General features: G+C 35.4%; 1 protein-coding gene across 1 annotated transcript in view; it reads left to right on the forward strand.

The window, feature by feature from the left end:
• LOC132561646 (glutamate receptor-like) overlaps nucleotides 1-21,019 on the forward strand; it is a 78,128-nt gene that overhangs the window by 8,706 nt on the left and 48,403 nt on the right. The window contains exon 2 of the mRNA XM_060226347.1: nucleotides 18,684-18,833. Coding sequence (XP_060082330.1) covers nucleotides 18,684-18,833 — 150 coding nt within the window. The remainder of the gene's footprint in view (nucleotides 1-18,683; nucleotides 18,834-21,019) is intronic.

Genomic DNA, 21,019 nt, shown 5'->3' on the forward strand with positions numbered 1-21,019 from the left:
TCCATAAAATCTTTAGCATCATTCATTCTGTAATGGAAAGCATTTGTTTATATAACACAAATCATTTCGAGAAATGTAATCAGTATGCACATTGCCTATTTCGTTCCGTGAGAAGTGAGCGCATGTGTTCAGCGCGTGTGTTTATGAGAGGCTGCAGGTTTCTGTAAGTCTCCTTGTGATAGTATGGAACTGATGCCGAATGTTCAGTGCTACCGCACTGAAATAATATGTTCTCCAGCAGGACACCTAACTTGTTTACTATACGCTGACACAGACAAATCTGTCGTTACATTTCCATATGTTGAGCGTCAAACAAGTAGTAACTAACATTTTCAAAGACTCTGGTATGTCAGGACACGGTGAAAAAACCGAAAGCTTTCATCACAATGACGAACGCGTTATTAGGAAACAGTAGATATTTAAAGGAAAGTGAAAGGATCAGATGCAAAAAATGTCTGCTTTACGAATGATACATGTACAAGGGAAATTGCAGATAAAATTTGTACGCACTGCCTACAGGACATACAGTGGATTTATAGCTGTTGTAGACTAGAACGTTATATCTTGCATTGCATCACGGCACCATAGAAACCAATATATTCTTTGAAACAAAGACTTGTCAGTTTCTATTCACAGCTCGTTAAAGCTGAAAATCAATTAGATAAAACGTCATTGTTTAAGTGCTGATTCGTAAGATAACGGAAAGGAAATATCCAAAACGTTAGTCGTCTCTTGTAATTATGGAATGGAACAGACAGAAGTATAAAGCATTACTTGCAAGATATTTTTTGGGAAAAAAATTTGTAACACTAGTGTCATCCTGTATATATTTTCATAATATAATTTAGTGTTTACGTGTGAATGTTTTGGAGAGATGACACTATAAGCACGTGTGAGGATGTAGAACCCCAAACAGACCCATCAAACACTAATCTTGTCTGGTCTTTCTTTCTTTTCTTTTTTTTCTATTGATGTCGCTCTCATCAACCGAACCTTTACGATTATGGCTAGGAAATTGTATTACCCTTCCGAATAAACATTGTAGGTTAGATCTTTACGTCTCCATTGATGTCATACGGTGACGATTTGGCGACTGACGGGCCGTTTTATAGTGCCATTACATTAAGGAGTTACCACGTCATAGACGCTGCACCATGACGTCACACCTGGTCTAATCATACTGATAACAGACCTGTCCGTTGTCCTGTATTTGATGTTAAATAGATTTTAATTCGGTCTGAGGTGTGCATCCTGACAAACAGATACTGATCACTTATTTCTATATATATATAGATATACAGTAGACTACCTTATTATATCATTAACACTGCCATTGATCAATTTGATCGTAATTGGCCATACAAATACAATCTATGACATTATTTCACATATTTTCTGTTTATATTTGATGACACATTCTCTGTAATTTATCAATGACTTTATTTCTCACTACAACACCGGGAGACTTATTTTTCTATCCGTTCTAACAAACTGTCGCATCAAAGAGCAATAACGTGTCCCCATATCTCCCCATCACGACCTGACACATGGGCTTTAAGTGTTGAACTTTGAATTGAATTATGTCTCTTCAATTGATTTAAATACCAGTTTGTGACTCAGGATTTGTGCGTTTCTGTGGTCCTGATCAATCTCATTTTATTTCCACCCCATTTCCATACCTAATTGAATTTTTCGTTTTCCCATCCAACTTTCTTTCGATCAAACGTGACGTTGAATCTGATTCTGCCATAACATTCTTTAATGTGTTAGTGAAATAATTTGTTTTCTTCAAAGTTGTATTGCATTTTGTTGTCCACTGGAGCCCTAAAATATCTTCTTAAGTTAACGACTTAATGGGTATTTAGCAACTTACTAACATAGGAAAATGTAAATAGAATTCAGTAGATCTGTTTTTTCTTTTTCGTTTCTTTTCTTCTTGTTTTAATTCACTGTTAGCTACACAGCTATTTAAAGTTATTGCATGCATGTGCCATCTATAAGTCGCTGTTTCCGTAGAAAGAGTAAAGTTTACGATATCTACCCCCTGATGATGCAATTGCCGGTGACAATAACGAAACGGAACCTCCGTTGGGAACCTGTGTCCTTGAGATGCAATAAAGAAGATACGATCAGGCTAAATGGTACACATAGGACGACATGTACACACATGAGGAAATGTCAGAGATCAAACTAAGGTAAAATGTCTGGGTTTACTGACCGTGCTCTTTATTGCGGGACATGCTTAAAGAATTATATTAAACATTTTATATTAAATAATCTAATCAGTTTCCAAATTTGACATTTGAAAAATACTTAAATTGTGTGATGTCTGAAAAGGTCTCGGGCATGTTTGATCACAATTCAACAGTCTGGACCAGTTCATGAGTTTGAACTCGTCAATTCTCGTCTACATGGACTTAAGGTGTTTGAGTTCACTCCGGCAGGAAGGTTATTGGGGAAAAAAACTTTTTTTCACTTTCTGCTTGAGGGAATAGGTGACATGTTGCTCCATGTTGGGTGGGATAACACAGTTGCAGCACATCCGTCGTTCACCTAGGAACTGTGGTTCATTAACCGATCGGATGAGAAATGTGATAGCAAGTTAGTACAATTCGGATTTTTCCCTGTAGCATCGCACGCTTCCATCTGCGCCAACAAACGTGATAAATATAAGTTCTAGGGCAATAACTTTTAAAAAAATACAAATTGAAGCCTTCTTCAGAACAGCATTTCACTTACAACGGATACGAGAGTGTTCAGAATTCAGCAAGTTACCGTTTCTGTACATCTTTTTGGGAAGTGTTTTTCTTTGCACCATTCGAGAGAGTTTGCTGGTGTTACTGTTAACATCGTCATCATTACCTTAACAATCACTTCAGACCGTAATAGTTCTTAAATCTAAACTTGATTAACCTGACGACTATCGCAATTAATTTAAGCAGAATAATCTTACCTTTCCGGCACTCATTTTATTATCCATAAATCTTTTGTAGATACTTTGCTGAAGTTTCCATTTTATACAGCCAATCAAAAATCGGCAGGCCCCAATAAGTTTATATCTGCGTGGTACTTAACTATGTAAACAGCGCTGGAAGACAGATTTGAACGTGGAAAACTAAATTTGGAGTATTTGTTACTTAGAATAGAAACGTTGAATGTTTCGCCATTTAATTGCGGACATTATGTAGTTGTTGATACGGAATCGGCAAATTTTCATACAAGCCTGCAGGGTAGGGAGATAAGAGCATCGTCAGGATTTCGGATCTTGTTAGATCAGCGGCGAATGATTCCATCAGAAAACAACCAATATGGTTGTAAAAAGGAACGCGGAACAGTACGTAGATGTATCATTCGTGTCTATTTTTGGCCATAGAATCGATTTTTTTTCTTGTCGTTTCACTAATTCATCCGGGTGAAATTACTACATCGGTGTCAGAAGCATCTAACGCGCGCGATTGAATTGGAATTTTACAAAATATCACCTGGTGTTTTTTCCTCATTTTTCGCACTTGTATTAGTCTTTCGTGTCACTAGTACTCAGTAAAACGGCGTCTCGCTTTAAAAAAGGAACATATGTTGCTTGGAAACGGACAATAAAATATTTGTGACGTCATAAAAGTCTTCAGCGCGGAACAAAATAGCTGTCATGTGTTATATTTATTACTCAATGGAGACAATTTATTCCCATCACGTGTTCTTTCATAATCATCGTTTGTTCTGTTGTTTTTTTTTTTTTTTTTTGTTTTTTTTTTTCTATCATATCACCGGGGATATTTTTTTGTTTATTATTGTATTAAATTTGTCTTTCGTTCGACTCAGTGTATTACTATACGTTATATCTTAAAAGAAATACAAAGATGCCATTTCAGGTACATGTATGTAGCGTGTAATACAGGAATGATGACCGGGACTGATCTCATATCGCAAAACGCAATACAGAAACCCTTTCTAGAGCACTTGTTGGAACCCATTAGTTTTGCATACATTCAAAATACGTGTTTGAAAAATCTTCAAAATTAAATAACACGAGTATTCTTCGACTGCTGGCATTTAACCTTTAAATCATTACATCAGTAACACTGGACACATTTACGTTTAAATTGCACATGAGGCGAGAGTATGTAAGAAATGATAAATCATACCACCACGTCTTAACAGGATATGAAAACTATAATTTTTGATCACAAGTCTAACGAGATATCGATTAAGTGCATGATTGACTTGATATCTCAGCTAATAGAACTATGCAGTATTGTTTTCGTATCATACATGTGTAGTATAGTTTATGGTAATGTCACTTTAGATAATGGAATGACGTCATGCATTCGTTACTATCTTGAACAAGATGAATGGTAGATACACGCTGATAAAAATGAACATAAAGATGAATTTGAGAAAATCCCATTATAGCTGTTAAATACTGAAATATTGAAAAGGTATATCCTTGGAACAGATCAACAGTTTTCAATTCTCATTTTACCGCAAGACATTTTCCTTTTTTTCCGAGGGGGAAGGGTGTATGTTTGTGTTGAAACCGGTTGTTGTTTTGGTTAAAAAATGTGTTTGGTCAGCCCTCACCTGAGGTCACTAGATTGTGACAATGGACAATGGTAAACTATAATTTGTCCGCTGAAAGGCCGTAGTAGTGGAAGTAAAAGCCGTTAAATAAAGTACGTATATATTGGCAGGATAGGGTCTCGTGCTACCGTGTACAGGTAATGACATTTCATTGTCATCATTCAAAGGCGTCCATTATAAGCCTCGGGGGACAACGGTGGTCGCGTGGTGAGGACACCTGGGTAACGGATTCAAGAACTGCGTGGAACAGTCGCCAGATACGGTTTATCCAGGTTTATCCAGCATATCCTGGTTTACTTCCGGGAACTCACGCTATCCTCCACCACCTGTTAATAGGACGTAAAGCAATATTTAACTGGACCAAACCATTAGTCTCTTTATTCGTGAGCAATGTCTTTTCATGACCCAGCCAAACAAGGACAAGCCATTTAAGACTATTTAAGTATTATTCTTAATATTTGTTTAACAAATAACACCTTGCGATGAACCTAAAACACAAACGCAATGTCATTATGGAACAATTTTAATGTACTCATTTACGTTGATGCTACTGAAAGCTAACAATGATTCGAATATGATGAACAAGCTTTTTTGTTTCCATGGTGATTTTTTCCGCATTGAGCAAAGTTTAGGAGCAAAACGAATGACTTATAATGGTTTCTATTCTTCACAGACGGAAACACAGTTAATTAACTACATTCCCTCTAATGGTGGTATTTCGAATTAATATTTTTAAAAATACTAAAAAAATCTTAGCATATTTACATCTTTGTAAACATTTCTAGTATTCGATCAATGTTAGAGTTTGCAATAAAAAAAGTGCCATTAAAGTTCCCCATATCGGCAAATCTAAATATTGCACATCACGTGACATATCAGCATTAACCTTTAATCTTTAAGCAAGGCTAATACTCGGAACTGTGTATTCGTTTTGTTTGATTTAATTTTTTTCAAGAAATCAATAATAGCTGCGATTTGTAAAATTACGTGCACGCGACGAGGTTTGTTACACTGTAGAAGCTGATATATTATTTGGGTCATTGGCTTAATGTTGTTCTTAGACTTTTGAAAATCTTTCGTGTGTAAAATTCGCACGCACGTGCATCATACGTGGGAGTGTGTATGAATTTGGTATTAATCTATTTTGGTGTTTTTTTTTCATGTGAACATGATGTGTACACAATCTTTCCGCTGAGGCATTTACACTCCTTTGTGTTTCAGGTGAATGATAAAATAGAACCCAATTAGAGATAATTGGACTTGTGAATCACAGCATAGAGGTTTGTTTTCCAGATTTAGCGATTTTAGGACACGATAATGAACACGACATGGTATCATAATAAGATGGTTGAAAACAGGCTCCATTCCATTTGGTAGCAAAAAATGATTAAATGTGGAGCAAAAATATTCAAGCATAACAAAAGAACTTGTTTGACAATTGCGGATGTGGAAAAGAGAATTAGTGTAGAAAGTGTCGGTTTAGCCTTCTTAGCCGTTTCTAGAACTATGCTGTGTATGCTATTTGTTAACGATCATTAATGTGACGTCATATTTGTAACCAAATGCCTAATAATAGAGTACACAGAGAACTGAAAAAAATATATTCCATCCTCTTTTCATGTGTTTAAAGCGTTCTGAAGTCACAATTTTGCCAGACTTCCATTCACAATTTCTAGATACGTCAGTTGAAAATAGCTTAGAGAACTGAACAATATATTCCATCCTCTTTGCATGTGTTTAAAGTGTTCCGATGTCACAATTTTGCCTGACCTCCATTCACAATTTCTAGATACGGCATTTAAAAAAACCTCAGGAAACCGAAAAATATATATTCAATTTTTTTTGCATGTGTTTGAAGTGTTCCGATGTCATAATTTTGCCAGACCTCCATTCACAATTTCTGGATACGTCAGCTGAAAATAGCTTAACTATAACAATCGTTTAGAGTGTGGTCTAGAGAAGAGTGAAGATCTGTGGTGCGTGGTTCGAAACTCCCTATCCGTGGCCGTTGGTGTTTCTCATAAAGCCTAGTATAGACCAGTCTGTTCTGTTTTAGTTGTCCTTTGTCAAGACTGCTTACACTTATTGCTCTCTCGACGGCGTGCGGCGGAGCTTCCGTTTGTTGTTCAGTGAGGTAGTCACCGGCAACTACAAGGTGACCTCTTAGTCAGGAACAAACATGTGCTGCGTTTTGGTAAATATTGCAGCCATTTATGAACTGCATAACAATATGATATGACAATCACGATGATCGCAATATTCAGGAATTACCAAGATTTTCAATAGATCAGCCACTCGTTTTTATGGAAATCATAATGATTTCATTAAATTACTACTGGATGCACATGGTATTTGGGTAGATATAGTATTTTGTGTCAGTTTTGATCCAATTTCCACACTAAAAAATAACAACAACAAGCGAAGCGAGAGGAAAGAAATAAAAAGAAGAATGAAAAAAAATCAGGGTGCAAAACAACAAGGCTCTGTTACAATGTGTGTGTGATTTCAAAGAAATTAATCTACAAAAGAAAAGAAAAGATATTTCTTCAGCCCAATGATTATTGATTGGAATTTTCAGCAAACGGCCGTGCAATCGCGAAACTAGTAAAAAAGCAAATACTAAGGCATTGTTTATACGTCTTTAGGGTTTCTTCAGCATCGGTCATAAGTTTAGGAGTTGTTCGGACGAGTGAATATGGACGGACGGACACTGACGGACGTACATATATTTAGTTGAGCAAATATTCTGTAACAAAACCTCACTTGAGGCAAATGTCAACTCGATACTGAGTTCAATTCGATCTACAACATATACGTGAAATGTATGTTTCCTCTTACGTAGTTCTAACAAACATTTGTTTCAGCTGTTTTCATTTCCAAATTGCTAGATTCAATAAATAAACAACTGGATATGACGTAGGTTTAGTTGTAACATCACGTTGCACAAAAAACCGCGTAGAAGTATAAGGCAGATCTTACGAGACAGGAATACATAGCATTGTGCAAAACATGAGCAGTACTTTTCAGAGGTTATATCATCACTAAATTGGGGGAGAAAGAACTCATAAAATCATAACTATGTATCAAATTCAAACTTTATGATTTGAACATGACAGAATCAATGTAACCAAAAAAGGACAAATGATTTCCTTGCTGTACAATGACGACACTGCTATAAATTTATTGAATGCAGATAAGCATAGCATACATGGAATGATATGGGCAGTTGTTATCCGATTTATATTCAAGAGATCGTAAATCATGCGACAAGTGCTTCTTCAGCGCAAAACAAATCCGAACATGTCAAGAAACATCCTCTCTGTTACAAAAAATGAGTTTAACAACATCTTAAGTTATTTTAGGCTCGGTGTTCATCAATTTATTGTTGACTCGCCGAATCACATCAAGCACATCTCTCGAATCTGAGTCAACATTGGTATGTTGTCAGAAGGAATTACGGCAGCATTGTTACAACGAGCGCCTTCAGGAGATCCATAAATATAGGAGATGGTTGTTTACAACCAGGGCGGTAAACAATCCGCTGAGAATGTCAAGTGCGGCAAATAATAAACATTACGGGCATGTTTGTCTGATGTTCATTACTGAAATCAAATTATGACACATATCATTTAAGCTTCGTCACTTTAAATTGAATAAATTTGAAGGAATACATTTAAATTAGAAATAAATTTCAGTTATCATAATGAATATTATCGGTGAAATATTGATGTCTTAACAATTAATGACTGAATGGGTTTTCAATTCGTCTATACTGGGTGATGTATGTTACACGTAATATTTGCACTACTATAGTTCTTACCAATATACAGATAACCCTGAAATAGTTCTTACCAGTATACAAACAACCCTGTAATAGTTCTAACCAATATTCTAACAACCCTGTAATAGTTCTTACCAATATAAAAATAACCCTGTAATAGTTCTTACCAATATACAAATAACCCTGAAATAGTTCTTACCAGTATACAAACAACCCTGTAATAGTTCTTACCAATATTCTAACACCCTGAAATAGTTCTTACCAATATAAAAATAACCCTGTAATAGTTCTAACCAATATTCTAACAAACCTGTAATGGTTCTTACCAGTATACAAACAACCTAATGTCCTCCCTGCCTAACTTTTGCCCTTTAAAAATGGCGGTTACTACTTCCTGTTTAATGTTCGTCATAGGGTAATGTAACGACTGCTTTGCTCCTTGTCTGTAGAATATGACCACATTGGGCATGCTACTATAAAGTCGATTTTAGTTCCGCACTATTATAAAGAAGCTTAAACGATCATGTATTAGCCTCCTCCCTCCCCACCCCTCTTAAAAAAAAAAAAAAAAACATACACGCACGCAACACTTAACTCAAATCGGGTAATTTGAGAGACTGTTCTTATATGATACTAATTGTTTACACGATTCTAAGCAATATTAACCAAACAACGATATTCTTAAAATAACTTAGATAACGTTATGATCGGAAAATGAAGAGATTATATCTAAAATGTTTTATATCTTAAATGGAAATTGAATATTGGATATTATTATGAATACAATACATATAGATTGTTGATAATCTGTTTATAGTATAATTGAACTATGGTCTTACTTGCAATAATTTCGAGAAGGAAACACCTTTCAAGTTGTCAAGGGAACAGAAAAAAGTGACATTGATAGACATGTGTCCTTCATATTGAGAGTTTTTACTATGGATACTACAACATCGGAAACAAGATAGCCAGCTGCCAGAGGCCGGTTGAAATACGCGTATTTGAACCTTGTTTCTAGACCTTGCATATCGTTTTTTTTTTTTTTTTTTGTTTTGTTTTTTTTTTTTTTTTTTTGACGGCGGTTTCCCTTTTACTGTGAAGTTGTATGAACTATCAAAATTTTGAAACACATATGGTAAAAAAACATCAAGATATGAACAGAACATCACATGATAACTCCAAACCAAATATGATTCTACGTGTTATGTGTAAAGTCATCTCTTTTATAATGTTATTGCCCCAAAGTTGGGGTCAAAGTTTGTGAGTAGATATGACTTGATTCACTTTTAAAGGAAACTGTGCAGACCACTTCATATCCAGAAAGTCAGGACACATGCAAAAACGCTTTTATTATTAAGGAAGTAACAGACAAAACCAGACATGTCTGTGAGTGGACAAAATCTTGAATTATGGGATGGTGGCACCAAATTTGTTTGTGCCAAGAACCAGACGTCGTCCTCGTAATTTTGTCTGTGCTCTATGAATTAACCAGAGCTCACGGGTAAACAGCTGTCACTCATTACGATCATTGCACTTCCGGTTCAGTAATGGTATGGGTCATTCAGTCGGTTCAAGGAAAACGATTTTCTTTAATCGACTTCCTTAATGTCAAAATATTGAACAAAAATTTGCAGCCTTATTCGTTGCGTAAAATAACAGATTGCTTGCAATTAATTTTAACATGGCCCTATTTAGAATTTACTGAGTAAACCAATGGAATGAAGTTGCCATGTCAGATTTGTGTATAAACCTCGCAGTTTGGAAATTCTTTTCATTTCATTTTTACTTTTCTGATTGATGAAACTATAAATTAATTTGAGCATTATTAAACGTTATGAATTAACGAATGAATTATCAAAAAGTGTGTTACAAATTTATCTTAATTTCAAAAACGTGTGATAGTTACTAATATCAGTAATTACTTACCAAATGGACACGTTTTGCTTTGATAAATACAACAGAGTGATGAACTGAGTTGCTTCTCAGACAAACCGGGTGGGCTGTGGAGCAAGAAAATTTGAATTCATGAAAAAATCCATTTATATGTTTCTGGTATATAATCTATGTATATCTATTGTCAGTTGAAACTGAATACTCAATCTACTTGCATATCTATCCTTCCTGACACTTCCCTCTTTTCTCATTGAACGTTTAGGATAAATCAAGATTTACAGGGTAGTTGTCGTCGATGAAGCAAAGGACGCTGACTCTTCCGGAACAACTGATATTATTCTCTCTGCACTTTTTTCATGGGCCTCCGTGTAGATTTTTTTGTTCATATTTTGCCCCAGTTATATTGAAAGCGAGTTTGGATTATGATTATTTTGACATGTTAGTATTTTCTTGACTTTATTTCTTCTTCTTTTTTGGCTTTTTTTTTCTACTGTGTTCTGACTAAAACCCCTCTTCCTCAATTACCTGGTCGATTCAAACAGATCATGCCACGTAATCGAATTGGCAAAGAGTGTAAATCAAACAGACTATTGATAATAAATTGTTAGCAAAAACTGAAATACTTGCATGCAAAAAGGAATTGCGCATAGGGATGTTAAGTGTTTCTATCGAAACACCACAATATGGCCCTATTAAACCTCAAATAAACCTTGCACATTGATTGTACACCGATGGTGCATCGCCCGCAAGAGTTCATTTTATTTCGTGCATTAGGGCGCTCCCTAACCCTTCAAATGGCTACACTAGGAGAGATAGTTCCGGTACAAAACCTAGTCATTAAATAAGACCGACGTAAATTACCCTGCTTCCTTCAGCAGAATATAATTACAGTGTTAAGATACATCTTATCTGGATTCCAACATATTCTGGATTAGAAGTCCGCTTCCTGTGTGTGTCTTACCGTTTTCTCCCTTAAAAAACCCGTATTTATTCAATGCTTATATAAGTATTGGATTTTCTACCGTGAAATGCTTATATGTGTGCAAAGAACCTATCATTTGGGTTTGACCTTCAATGAACTTGTGTCTATTCGTTTGATGTAAATATACAAATAGACATTTGAAAGCAGTGTAACTGTCTATAGCACTAATGATATCCCTCCGCCATGCAAATCAGGAAATATATAGTAAAATATTGTACTAATGGACACGTTGGAACCAAAGCTTCCAGACCAACCCTCACTACAGTGTAGACAAAGCGCGTGTTAAAGGTCCCTTAATAAATCCAATATGTCCGTCGACCAGCGTGTGGGCTTTGAGACAGAAACGTTTGTCTCAGAAATAATTAAGGTAATGTATTTCAGACACAAGATATAATTGGGATTATACATCTCTATTACGAGTCACGTGTCACATACTTATCGAGCCAAACCTTGATCTTTTAATATCACTTACGTTAACAGCCGTAGGAAGTTGGCTTTTTTTATCAATTAAATATATTGTATTTATGCTACCTTGCTAAATCCATAATCCAAGAGTGCCTCGTTTTCCTTGTGTGTTATGGAGTCAGACGTGCCTTGTTTTCGTTGTGTTTTATGGAGTCAGATGTGTCTTGTTTTCCTTTTGTGTTATGGAATAAGATGTGTTTTGTTTTCCTTGTGTGTTATGGAGTCAGATGTGTCTTGTTTTCCTTGTGTGTTATGGAGTCAGATGTGTCTTGTTTTCCTTGTGTGTTATGGAGTCAGATGTGTCTTGTTTTCCTTGTGTGTTATGGAGTCAGATGTGTTTTGTTTTCCTTGTGTGTTATGGAGTCAGATGTGTCTTGCATTCCTTGTGTGCCATGGAGTCAGATGTGTTTTGTTTTCCTTATGTGTAATGATGTGGGATGTGCCTTGTTTTTCCTTGTGTGCTTTGGAGTCAGATATGTCTTGTTTTCCTTGTGTGTTATGGATTCATGTGTGTTTTGCTTTCCTTGTGTGTTATGGAGTCAGATATGTCTTGTTTTCCTTGTGTCTTATGGAGTCAGATGTATCTTGCTTTCCTTGTGTGCCATGGAGTCAGATGTGTCTTGTTTCCCCGGTGTGTTATGATGTGAGATGTGCCTTGTTTTCCTAGTGCGTCATGATTTAGGATATGTTTTGTTCCCCTTGTGTGTTATGACGTTGGGTGTTTTCTGTGTTCCTTGTATTGGTTTCCTTGTGTGTACTGATCTTCCTTCATTTTAGCGTAAAACTTTACTTTAATGTCAACGTTTACTTTTATATCAATCTTTACTTTAACATGAACCTTCAATTTAACGTCAATCGTCACTTTAACGTAAACCTTCACTTTATCATCTACTTTCACTTTAACTTAAAACTTCTCTTTAATATCCACCTTCACTTTAACGCTAACCTTCACTTTAACGTCAATATTCACTTAACTTAAACCTTTATTTTACTGTCAGCTTTCACTTCATTCACCTCACTCAAATATGAAGCTGTCTCTGGAAAACGTAAACCTGATCAAGCAGAGATTTTTTTTTTATTTCAAGTTGTGCTTATCTCCTCTTGCTTCTATTGTATATATATATATATACCAGAAAGGAATGCGTCAAGACTGTTCTTTCTTAAACGTCGAAAAGTTATCGAATATTGTTATCAGTTTTAAGGGACGTAACTACAGGAAATTACACTTCGTCAATTTGTCATGATATTTCCTCTGTTTGTTCAAGAATCGGCACAATTTAAAAAAAAAAACCGCAAATAAAATCAATAATGGAGTAAATTCATGGAAATGAGAAAAATCACATAAAATCTAGGATAACATTTCCTATTTATAGATACAAATTGATTCTACACGTCGAGTCACAACATTTTAATATAAATCATGAAACACCTACATAATCAGACTATTTGATAGTGGGTATGTCGTGATTCTTAGACGGTTGTCGCTCAACCAGCACGTGCTTGGAGAAAGATACTTGTTGAGATATATGGTCTGGTCGACTACAAACCTTAAGTAGGTGGGCGGTTGTGAGGGAGATGAGATGGTTGCTATGCATACAGACGTACAGGTGAACGCTATACCGTTATATTTTGTCTGGTACACCGACCTTTGAAAAATATTTTTATAAGGCATTACTTTATATTGATTACTCTTTGTACCTGGTCTAGGCGTTTATTTACAATTTGTACTGAAAGTCTTCACAAGAAAGCAATGTGCAATATTACAAAACAAGGAGTCTAAAATCTGATGTATGATAGACCAGAAAGCATCGCCAATCGTCAACATTGATAATATATTGCACTTCAGTAGGGGCTAGACAAATCAATAAATATTTACACACATATATATATAGATACGTGTATAGTGGCTCTCAAACTGGTATGGGTGTTATGTCTGAAATTTGTTTGTCTATGCTAACATTTCTTATCACAATTTTCAGTTTGTCCTGTGAAGCCATATCACTCTTGTGAGATTGAATCTCATCCAAGGGGTATTGAATGCACATTTCTCTGCGTCCTTGGTTGAAACTATCGTCTACTCTATACTGTTAAGTAAAATAACATTCATTATTGTGAGTTTTGCGTTTGCTTACTTCTGTTTCTGTGTCTCTGTCACAATTAATATTTAGTACTTGTTTAAAATATCTGTCGATCTGTCAATACCCCCCCCCCCCCCTCTCTCTCTCTCTCTCTCTCTCTCTCTCTCTCTCTTTCTCTCTCTCTCTCTCTCTCTCTCTTTTTTTCTCTGTAATAACTATGTTGCTCTCTACTTCATGTGCTTTTGGTGCTAATCAATAACACTGTTAAAATTGTTTTTATTTTCTTTAAACGATTTAACGTTTTCAGATTCTGGACTAACTTTGATCTACATATCAGTTTATATTTTCCTGGAAAAAAAGGTTTTAGTCATAATTTATGTAGTTCCATTGTTGAGAATCACTTGTCACAACGGGTTCTTGGCTCCTTTGTCTTGTGCTATCAAGTCTGCCAGAAAAAAGGCTTCTCTACAACAAAGGATACTGATAAGATTTTCATTACAATGACATATACCCCATAAAATGTTCCCCCTACATCAAAGTCCATCAAATCTGTACTTACTTCTCTTTGGTTAACATTCAGCCTTTGATAGAAACATTAAAGACTGCTTGACCCATTCTCATCACCGCACTGGCATCTAACGACGAGTTTGTACCTTGTCCGGATTGACATTTCAGTTAAATGGCACACAAAAACTGACCCCATGATCCGTCGATATTGTCTTCATATGACCATGACAGTTCAAAAGCCAGACAACCCAAAACACACATCAAATGTGATAGAGCCTTAGAATGATGTATATGGCACTATAAAGCCATTGGGTAATGTTGTTTGACAGTATATTGTCTGTCCGTTACGTGTAGCCCGAGGGAACCTACAATTGCTAAGAATCTAACGTCTGTTTTTTTCTGTAGAAAATCGGAGAACTTGATTACTTTTTCACACTTGCACATGCGATTGTATCAGTACAGGAGCCATGTAGAAGCAATGAGTGTCGTCTATGCCATTTTGCTCATGACTGTATCTTGTTGCATTCTCGGTCATTTATTGCAGAGAAGAAATTTGGTTTAAACCCGAGTGGAATTTGAAGAATGCTTCGATAAATTATCACGAATGAACGATAATATACCTCATTTGATTTTCATGATAAGAATGCTTATGCTCAATCTTGGAATTCAAATCTTTAAAACACCATACAAAAGATGTTATTTTGATTATCATATTCGGCACAAAGGCTGTCAACTTTTTTTCGATCGACAATGCAATATTTGAATCGCATAGATCAAACATAAAAAAATGCATGTGTTTTTATTCTTAAACATGCAAAATAAGATGCAAATTCAAGAAGCTTATTCTCCGATCAATTTTGGTTGCCTAAGCATTCCTGATTAGAAGACAGTGGAAAAAGTCCTAAATGGATGATTAGTGCGATAACAAGGTTCAAAGATCTACTAGCGTAAAAACGTAGCGAAGGAACATTGCCTGTTAATATATGAAAAAGGATTTTAAAAAATGGTTACGAAACTGTAATCATTAGATTGTTCGGATATATATATATAGTCATACCGGTTTTACTTCATGTCTCTTGGCCTTCGAATATAGTGTCCACGGATGGTAGAGATCTGACGATCAGGAAAGCAATCATAGACTTTCAACTGTGCTTTTAATATGTTTTAATATGAAGGGAGCACGGAAAAGACTAAAATAAATAACAAATTCCAATTTTGAGCGTTTCGGAGCTCAGGGTTTTCCGCAATTTTCCATCCTTTTTATTTTTCATGTTGATTCCATATATATCTAACATTTGTACATAAGTATTCTTATTATCCCAAGTTTGTAATTCTGTGTAGTATCTATTGAGCTAAAAATATTTTGAATCACTCGAGGGAAACCGCAATATAGACGTGGATAGACAATACAAAAATATAGGTACCCTATGTCCTATCTCCGGAATAGGATTTGTTTTTTTTTTTTTACATTTCTTCGAAACTGGTACATTTTACAGCTAAAGATAGAGGAGAAAGTCCCTGGAGGAGAAAGTCCGAAATCCTGCAGGATGCCCGTTTAAATCGGAAGTTAGCTTGTCTTTTCACAAGTAAATTATTCAATTTTTTTTATATCAACAGAAAATATTTGATGAGATACTTTCTGTGTACACTTATATGCAATCGAATGAGGTGGAAGACTGTCTCTTATAGATTTTGATACTTATCCGGAAAACCGCCAGCCAATGTTCTTAGCGATTGCGGGGACGTATAACTCTAGAAGATATATCCAGGTTTATGTATTTCAGAAGTTAGTATACATAACATCGTGAACAACAAGTTTTCTTTTGCCCAAATACGACTTTATGCCAAGCTGGCTATAAATAGCCTACCGCTTGTATGTTAATTTTATCTTTCCCTTTTTAATTACATACTTGGAATGATTGTTAAGAAATTGAAGAAGCATAACAAAGCTAAAACACGAAAAAGTTATTTTTGTCGACAATCTTTCTAGAATGAATACAGTTCGTTTAAGCAGAATTTTAATTTCCAGAGGTAGTAAAGCAGATGTGTAAGACCGAGTGTAACGAGGGAAATAATTGTCGTGAAAATGAATTTAATTATTTATTTAACACTGAAGACAATTTTAATCACCCTCTCATCCTTGCTTGCTTGGAAAATCGAATTACAGAACTAAGGTCTAAAGTCAAGCTAGGAACCATCGCTGGAGTGTAGGACCCCGTTTAAATTAACTTTACGCGAGCTGAAGGCTTCGGGAACCTAATGCGTGTTTATTGGTATGCATTCTACTTAATTTCTTTCTCTGGGCACCTTTAACCTTTCTATAGTCGTATTTTATAGTTATTTAATTTTAATTTGAAATTTCTACGCAATAAACAACCATTCTTATCGTTTTTCTGTTGACACTTTCTTTTACACATGACGTTGGCATCAGACATTTTTAAAGGTAAACTTAGAACAGAATATTTCGAACGCCCATCCTTCCAGGTCGGAGGTTAACGCGAAAGTCTGCATTTGCCCTTATTCTGGTGGGCATCTAGGGTATAAGGATTTGGTAAAATATCGAGTAGGAAAGGATTTTTTTTCTATATTCAACAGTTATGACCTTTCAATTCCCCATGCTGCCTTCTTCTTTTGGGTTCCAGTAGAAAGTAGTACCTAGATATATGTTCAGGACAGAGACGAATTGATGTACATTGTATTTCCTACTTTGTGCTGACCATATCTCCGGACCTTTTTGTTGTCATTATGATACGATAAAATGCCCATCAAACCCCAAGATGTCATATCATTGCAGTGAAAAGCCTAGTCTGTGAATAATGAGGTCATATCATCTTAGATTTTCCACCGATAAGAGAGACATTCAAAACGAAACCAAATATTAACACTAATGTAATATATTTCAGCTTTATTGTTTTCAGTAAACTTTTTGATATACAATGTTTATGTATAGTGGTTCGTACATTACACGTAATTTTTTAGGGATGAATGGGAAAAAATCAGCTATGTCATGAAAGCTAAAATAAATGAAATATTCTCGACAACATATTGCTATTTCGCAAAACAACTTAACGTATAATGCAGTTTTAAGATCATTTTGTACTGAAAACATTACTTTCCATTATCTCTTCAGATATAATATAACAGTGTACATGGTGTTATAGAATGTTTGGTCCGTATTTTTTATGTACTAGATGTTCAGTTCCTGCCACTTTTTGATATTTAGACATTTACCCCATGGTCAGTTTCATACATGCATCTCATTTAGTTCACTGTCATACATACAACTGTACATCTAGAATCACACAAGAAAGAACACGCATTTCGGGGATGGATATGTACCTCAACTCACAAATACAATAGAAATAATGTTATTTCCACAGACACTGAAGCTGAAAAATGTATTTTGTCAGATTTTGTCATGCATACGTAATTTGATTAAACACAGTATGATTGCTTGCTACATGTCTATAGCAGCTCTAGACACATACAACGCAGTGCACTATTGCAATTTTCTTCATTTTGGTATATTGACTATGTTTGCTAAAAAAAAAAGTAGAACGGAACACAAGCCGAAAAGCCAATTAGATAAATGAAAAGGAAAATCGCTTTTCTTGTCAATATCACATTCACGATCTTATTCAGTCGACTCCTAATAGAATATCCAATTACAGAAGTCTTTGAAAGCCTGCATCAGCATACCGCTTTCACGTCATCCGCATAAGATTATTATGTTTGTAAAATTTCCGATATTGTTAAAATCTGAAGTTCCTTCCACTGCCTCCGATGTAGTAGAAATATTGGTTCGAACGGGTCGGTAATTAATCATCACACGATTTCAATACCGTTGAATGCCCACAGGTTCTTAGAATGCTGGTCACGCAGTTCCAAGCATATCTTGAAACGATCCTTATTGAAAGCTGCAAATTGCTACTGAACTAAATGAAAATAAGACAGAAATTGGAAAAAAAAGTCAACCAAAGTACATCGCGGAGCATAGAATAATTTTGAATCACATTCTAAATAAGTTGGTGTGCAAAAGATCTGTGCCCAAAGTAAGGGAATGTTTTTTTATGAATAACGTAAACATGTATAGGATCTTGAATTAGGTTTTTTCTTTTCGGATTGGATTTTATAACACGAGTCTAGAAAGCTTTTAATGATTCGTAAGTAGTAAAACTCTGAAAATTTACATTTTAGCTATAAATGTGGAGGACAAAATCAAACAGATGCAGTTATTTTGTTGAACTCGTTTCCGTTCATGACGTGACGTCTTTTTTCCTATCATGACATCACAGTCGATTTCCGAGACACAGTTTGCGTCTAAAATTCACAATATGATGGTGATATGTTCGGCGTTCGACATTCTCTGTTTAACATGCTTTTTATATTTATCTTACAGGTGCGCTTATTGACCCAAGATCTGAGGAACTTCAAAATGAGTTCGAGATGGAGATCAAACGTATACAAGTGGGTGATCGAGGTCCCGTATACTTAGAGCCAAAATTCAGAGAACTTGATATCACCGATAGCTTTGAAGTCAGCAATGCAAGTAAGTGATGCCATGTCGCCATTTTAATGATTTTGCAAAAGACATATTAAGAGTTGGATACGGTAGTGACAATCACTGAATTATAATGCATCATACAGCTGTGTCGTTCGCTCTTCATTGATACCAAGGGCCTAACCTTGGAGGCCTACGAGAAAAGTTCAAAGTGTTCGAAAGTATACACAAAACCATGTCGGAATGATTTGAAAACCACGTAACGTCAAAGCAAGGCTTCTTTCTTAAATTCCTTTGCTTCAAGGAAAATGTTGAAAGCAGAAATGCTTGTTTTTGACATGGCATCAATTATATTTTTTTTAATGATTAACGCTGTTTATAACGTAAAGAACATTCTTTCACCTTGATACACTATTTAGTCTTCGATTAAAAAAAAGAACAAATATGTTTTAAGTCTCATATGTTTCTCGATTCGCCATCACTCACGAGAGTTTTCTGGTAGGATAAATGGTGAACGAGGCACATGCACCTTATGTCCTCAGGAGTTTGAACAGGAAGTTCCACGTTACATCACACGGGATGACGTGTATCCTCAAAAGTTGACGTTGCATTACCAGCATCCAAAACTTCCGAAGTGATCCCACGTTCTTCTTCGTAGAGTACAATGATTGTATTATCTATTTTTTCTGACCGAATAGATAACGTCACAAACTGTCCTTTGCAAAAGCTACAATAGGAAATCGTGCATTCGTTATCATAAATCAATTTGTCCACCCGGCGAATCGCCAGAAATATACGAATGTGTGAGATAGGCCGTGTCTTGCTTTAGTCGTGTGACCTGTATTGATATGGATTTTTATCCATCTTGGACGAAAATACACTTTCAACGACACAATACAATTTCTGGAAGGACATAGAAAAAATCCAATAATAATTTTTTTCATTTGAGTGAAAAAAAAGGAAGAAAAATCAGTAGTCAAACCTAATTCAAATACTTGAAAGAAGCCTAATTATTTTCAAAATTAAAAGAACCCAATATAATTATAGACTACAAGGAATTTGATAAACACATTTGCTTCAAATTATTACCGAAATATCAGCGTTTGATTCATAGCAGGGCAGGGAATCCTACATTAATTATTGTCGAGAAGTATATAATTAGAGGGAACATAATCACGTAATCTACTGCCGCGTAATGTTAATTTATTATAAAAAACGTAATGCTAAAGCATTGTATGAGCAATTTCAATCAAATACATGAAAGGACGCAAGTCAGGGTGAGTGATTTCTTTGACGGATTAATTGATCATCGCTGATTGCAGAAAATTGATTAGGTGTTACTTTTATATTTATCTTCCCGATTTCCTCTCCGTGATGATAAAGTACAAGTTCAAAGGATGATAGATGTTAGAACTATTCTAACAGGTGTATATAGGACATGGTGATGATCGGTTATGCCCACACCGCGTTAGCCAATAATATGTTAAAGAACTCATTACCGACATAGCCCATTTATATTTATGACTGAAAATAATCTTTTGATATTTTTTTCAGTCAGCTGACTCCGAAATTCGATCATCAATTAATTTCTTATGGTCTCTCTTTTATGACTCGCTGGCAATTATAATAATTTACATCCAAAGAACTCAAGTCAATGAAGGCGAAGTTTACAAAGAGAATCACGTCAAACTGAAACTAAAAAGCAAACAAACCCATTTTGAAGAATATCATATCTTATGATAAGGGCCAATACTATGTAAATGATCAAATATGAGCAATACAGAAACCATCAAATACACGTTTCATAGGTTGCACGGTGAAAAAAGGTTGACGGGTCTGTTTGAAGTTAGAGCAATCAATCATACAGTGGCTGACAGTAAAACGTTGATCGTATGCATGATAAAACCGAGGACACTCTATGGCCACAATGACTGTTTTAGGGACCGAAAGAAACAAGATAAAACAGACAGATCAACAAAATTGTTATTCCTACTCAGTATCGACAGCAAGATATGATATTTTTGAAAATTACAAGTCCAAGGCTATCTCCAGCTGTTCCTTACACAACATGTAATAAATTGTGTATAAGATGCGTTTTAACACAATTGCGTTCCAAGATACATTGTCTGTGATATGTTGGAAGTCATCACTGTCTCCTTAATACACGATATTGTCATTTTAACACAAAACTGCATCCGCTTGATAATACTTGCTCGCATGTTGCTTAAGAAAAG

This window comes from Ylistrum balloti, unplaced genomic scaffold, assembly GCF_031769215.1.
Source record: "Ylistrum balloti isolate Yb309-2 unplaced genomic scaffold, AGI_CSIRO_Ybal_v1 Utg371250, whole genome shotgun sequence".
Classification (NCBI taxonomy): Eukaryota; Metazoa; Mollusca; class Bivalvia; order Pectinida; family Pectinidae; genus Ylistrum; species Ylistrum balloti.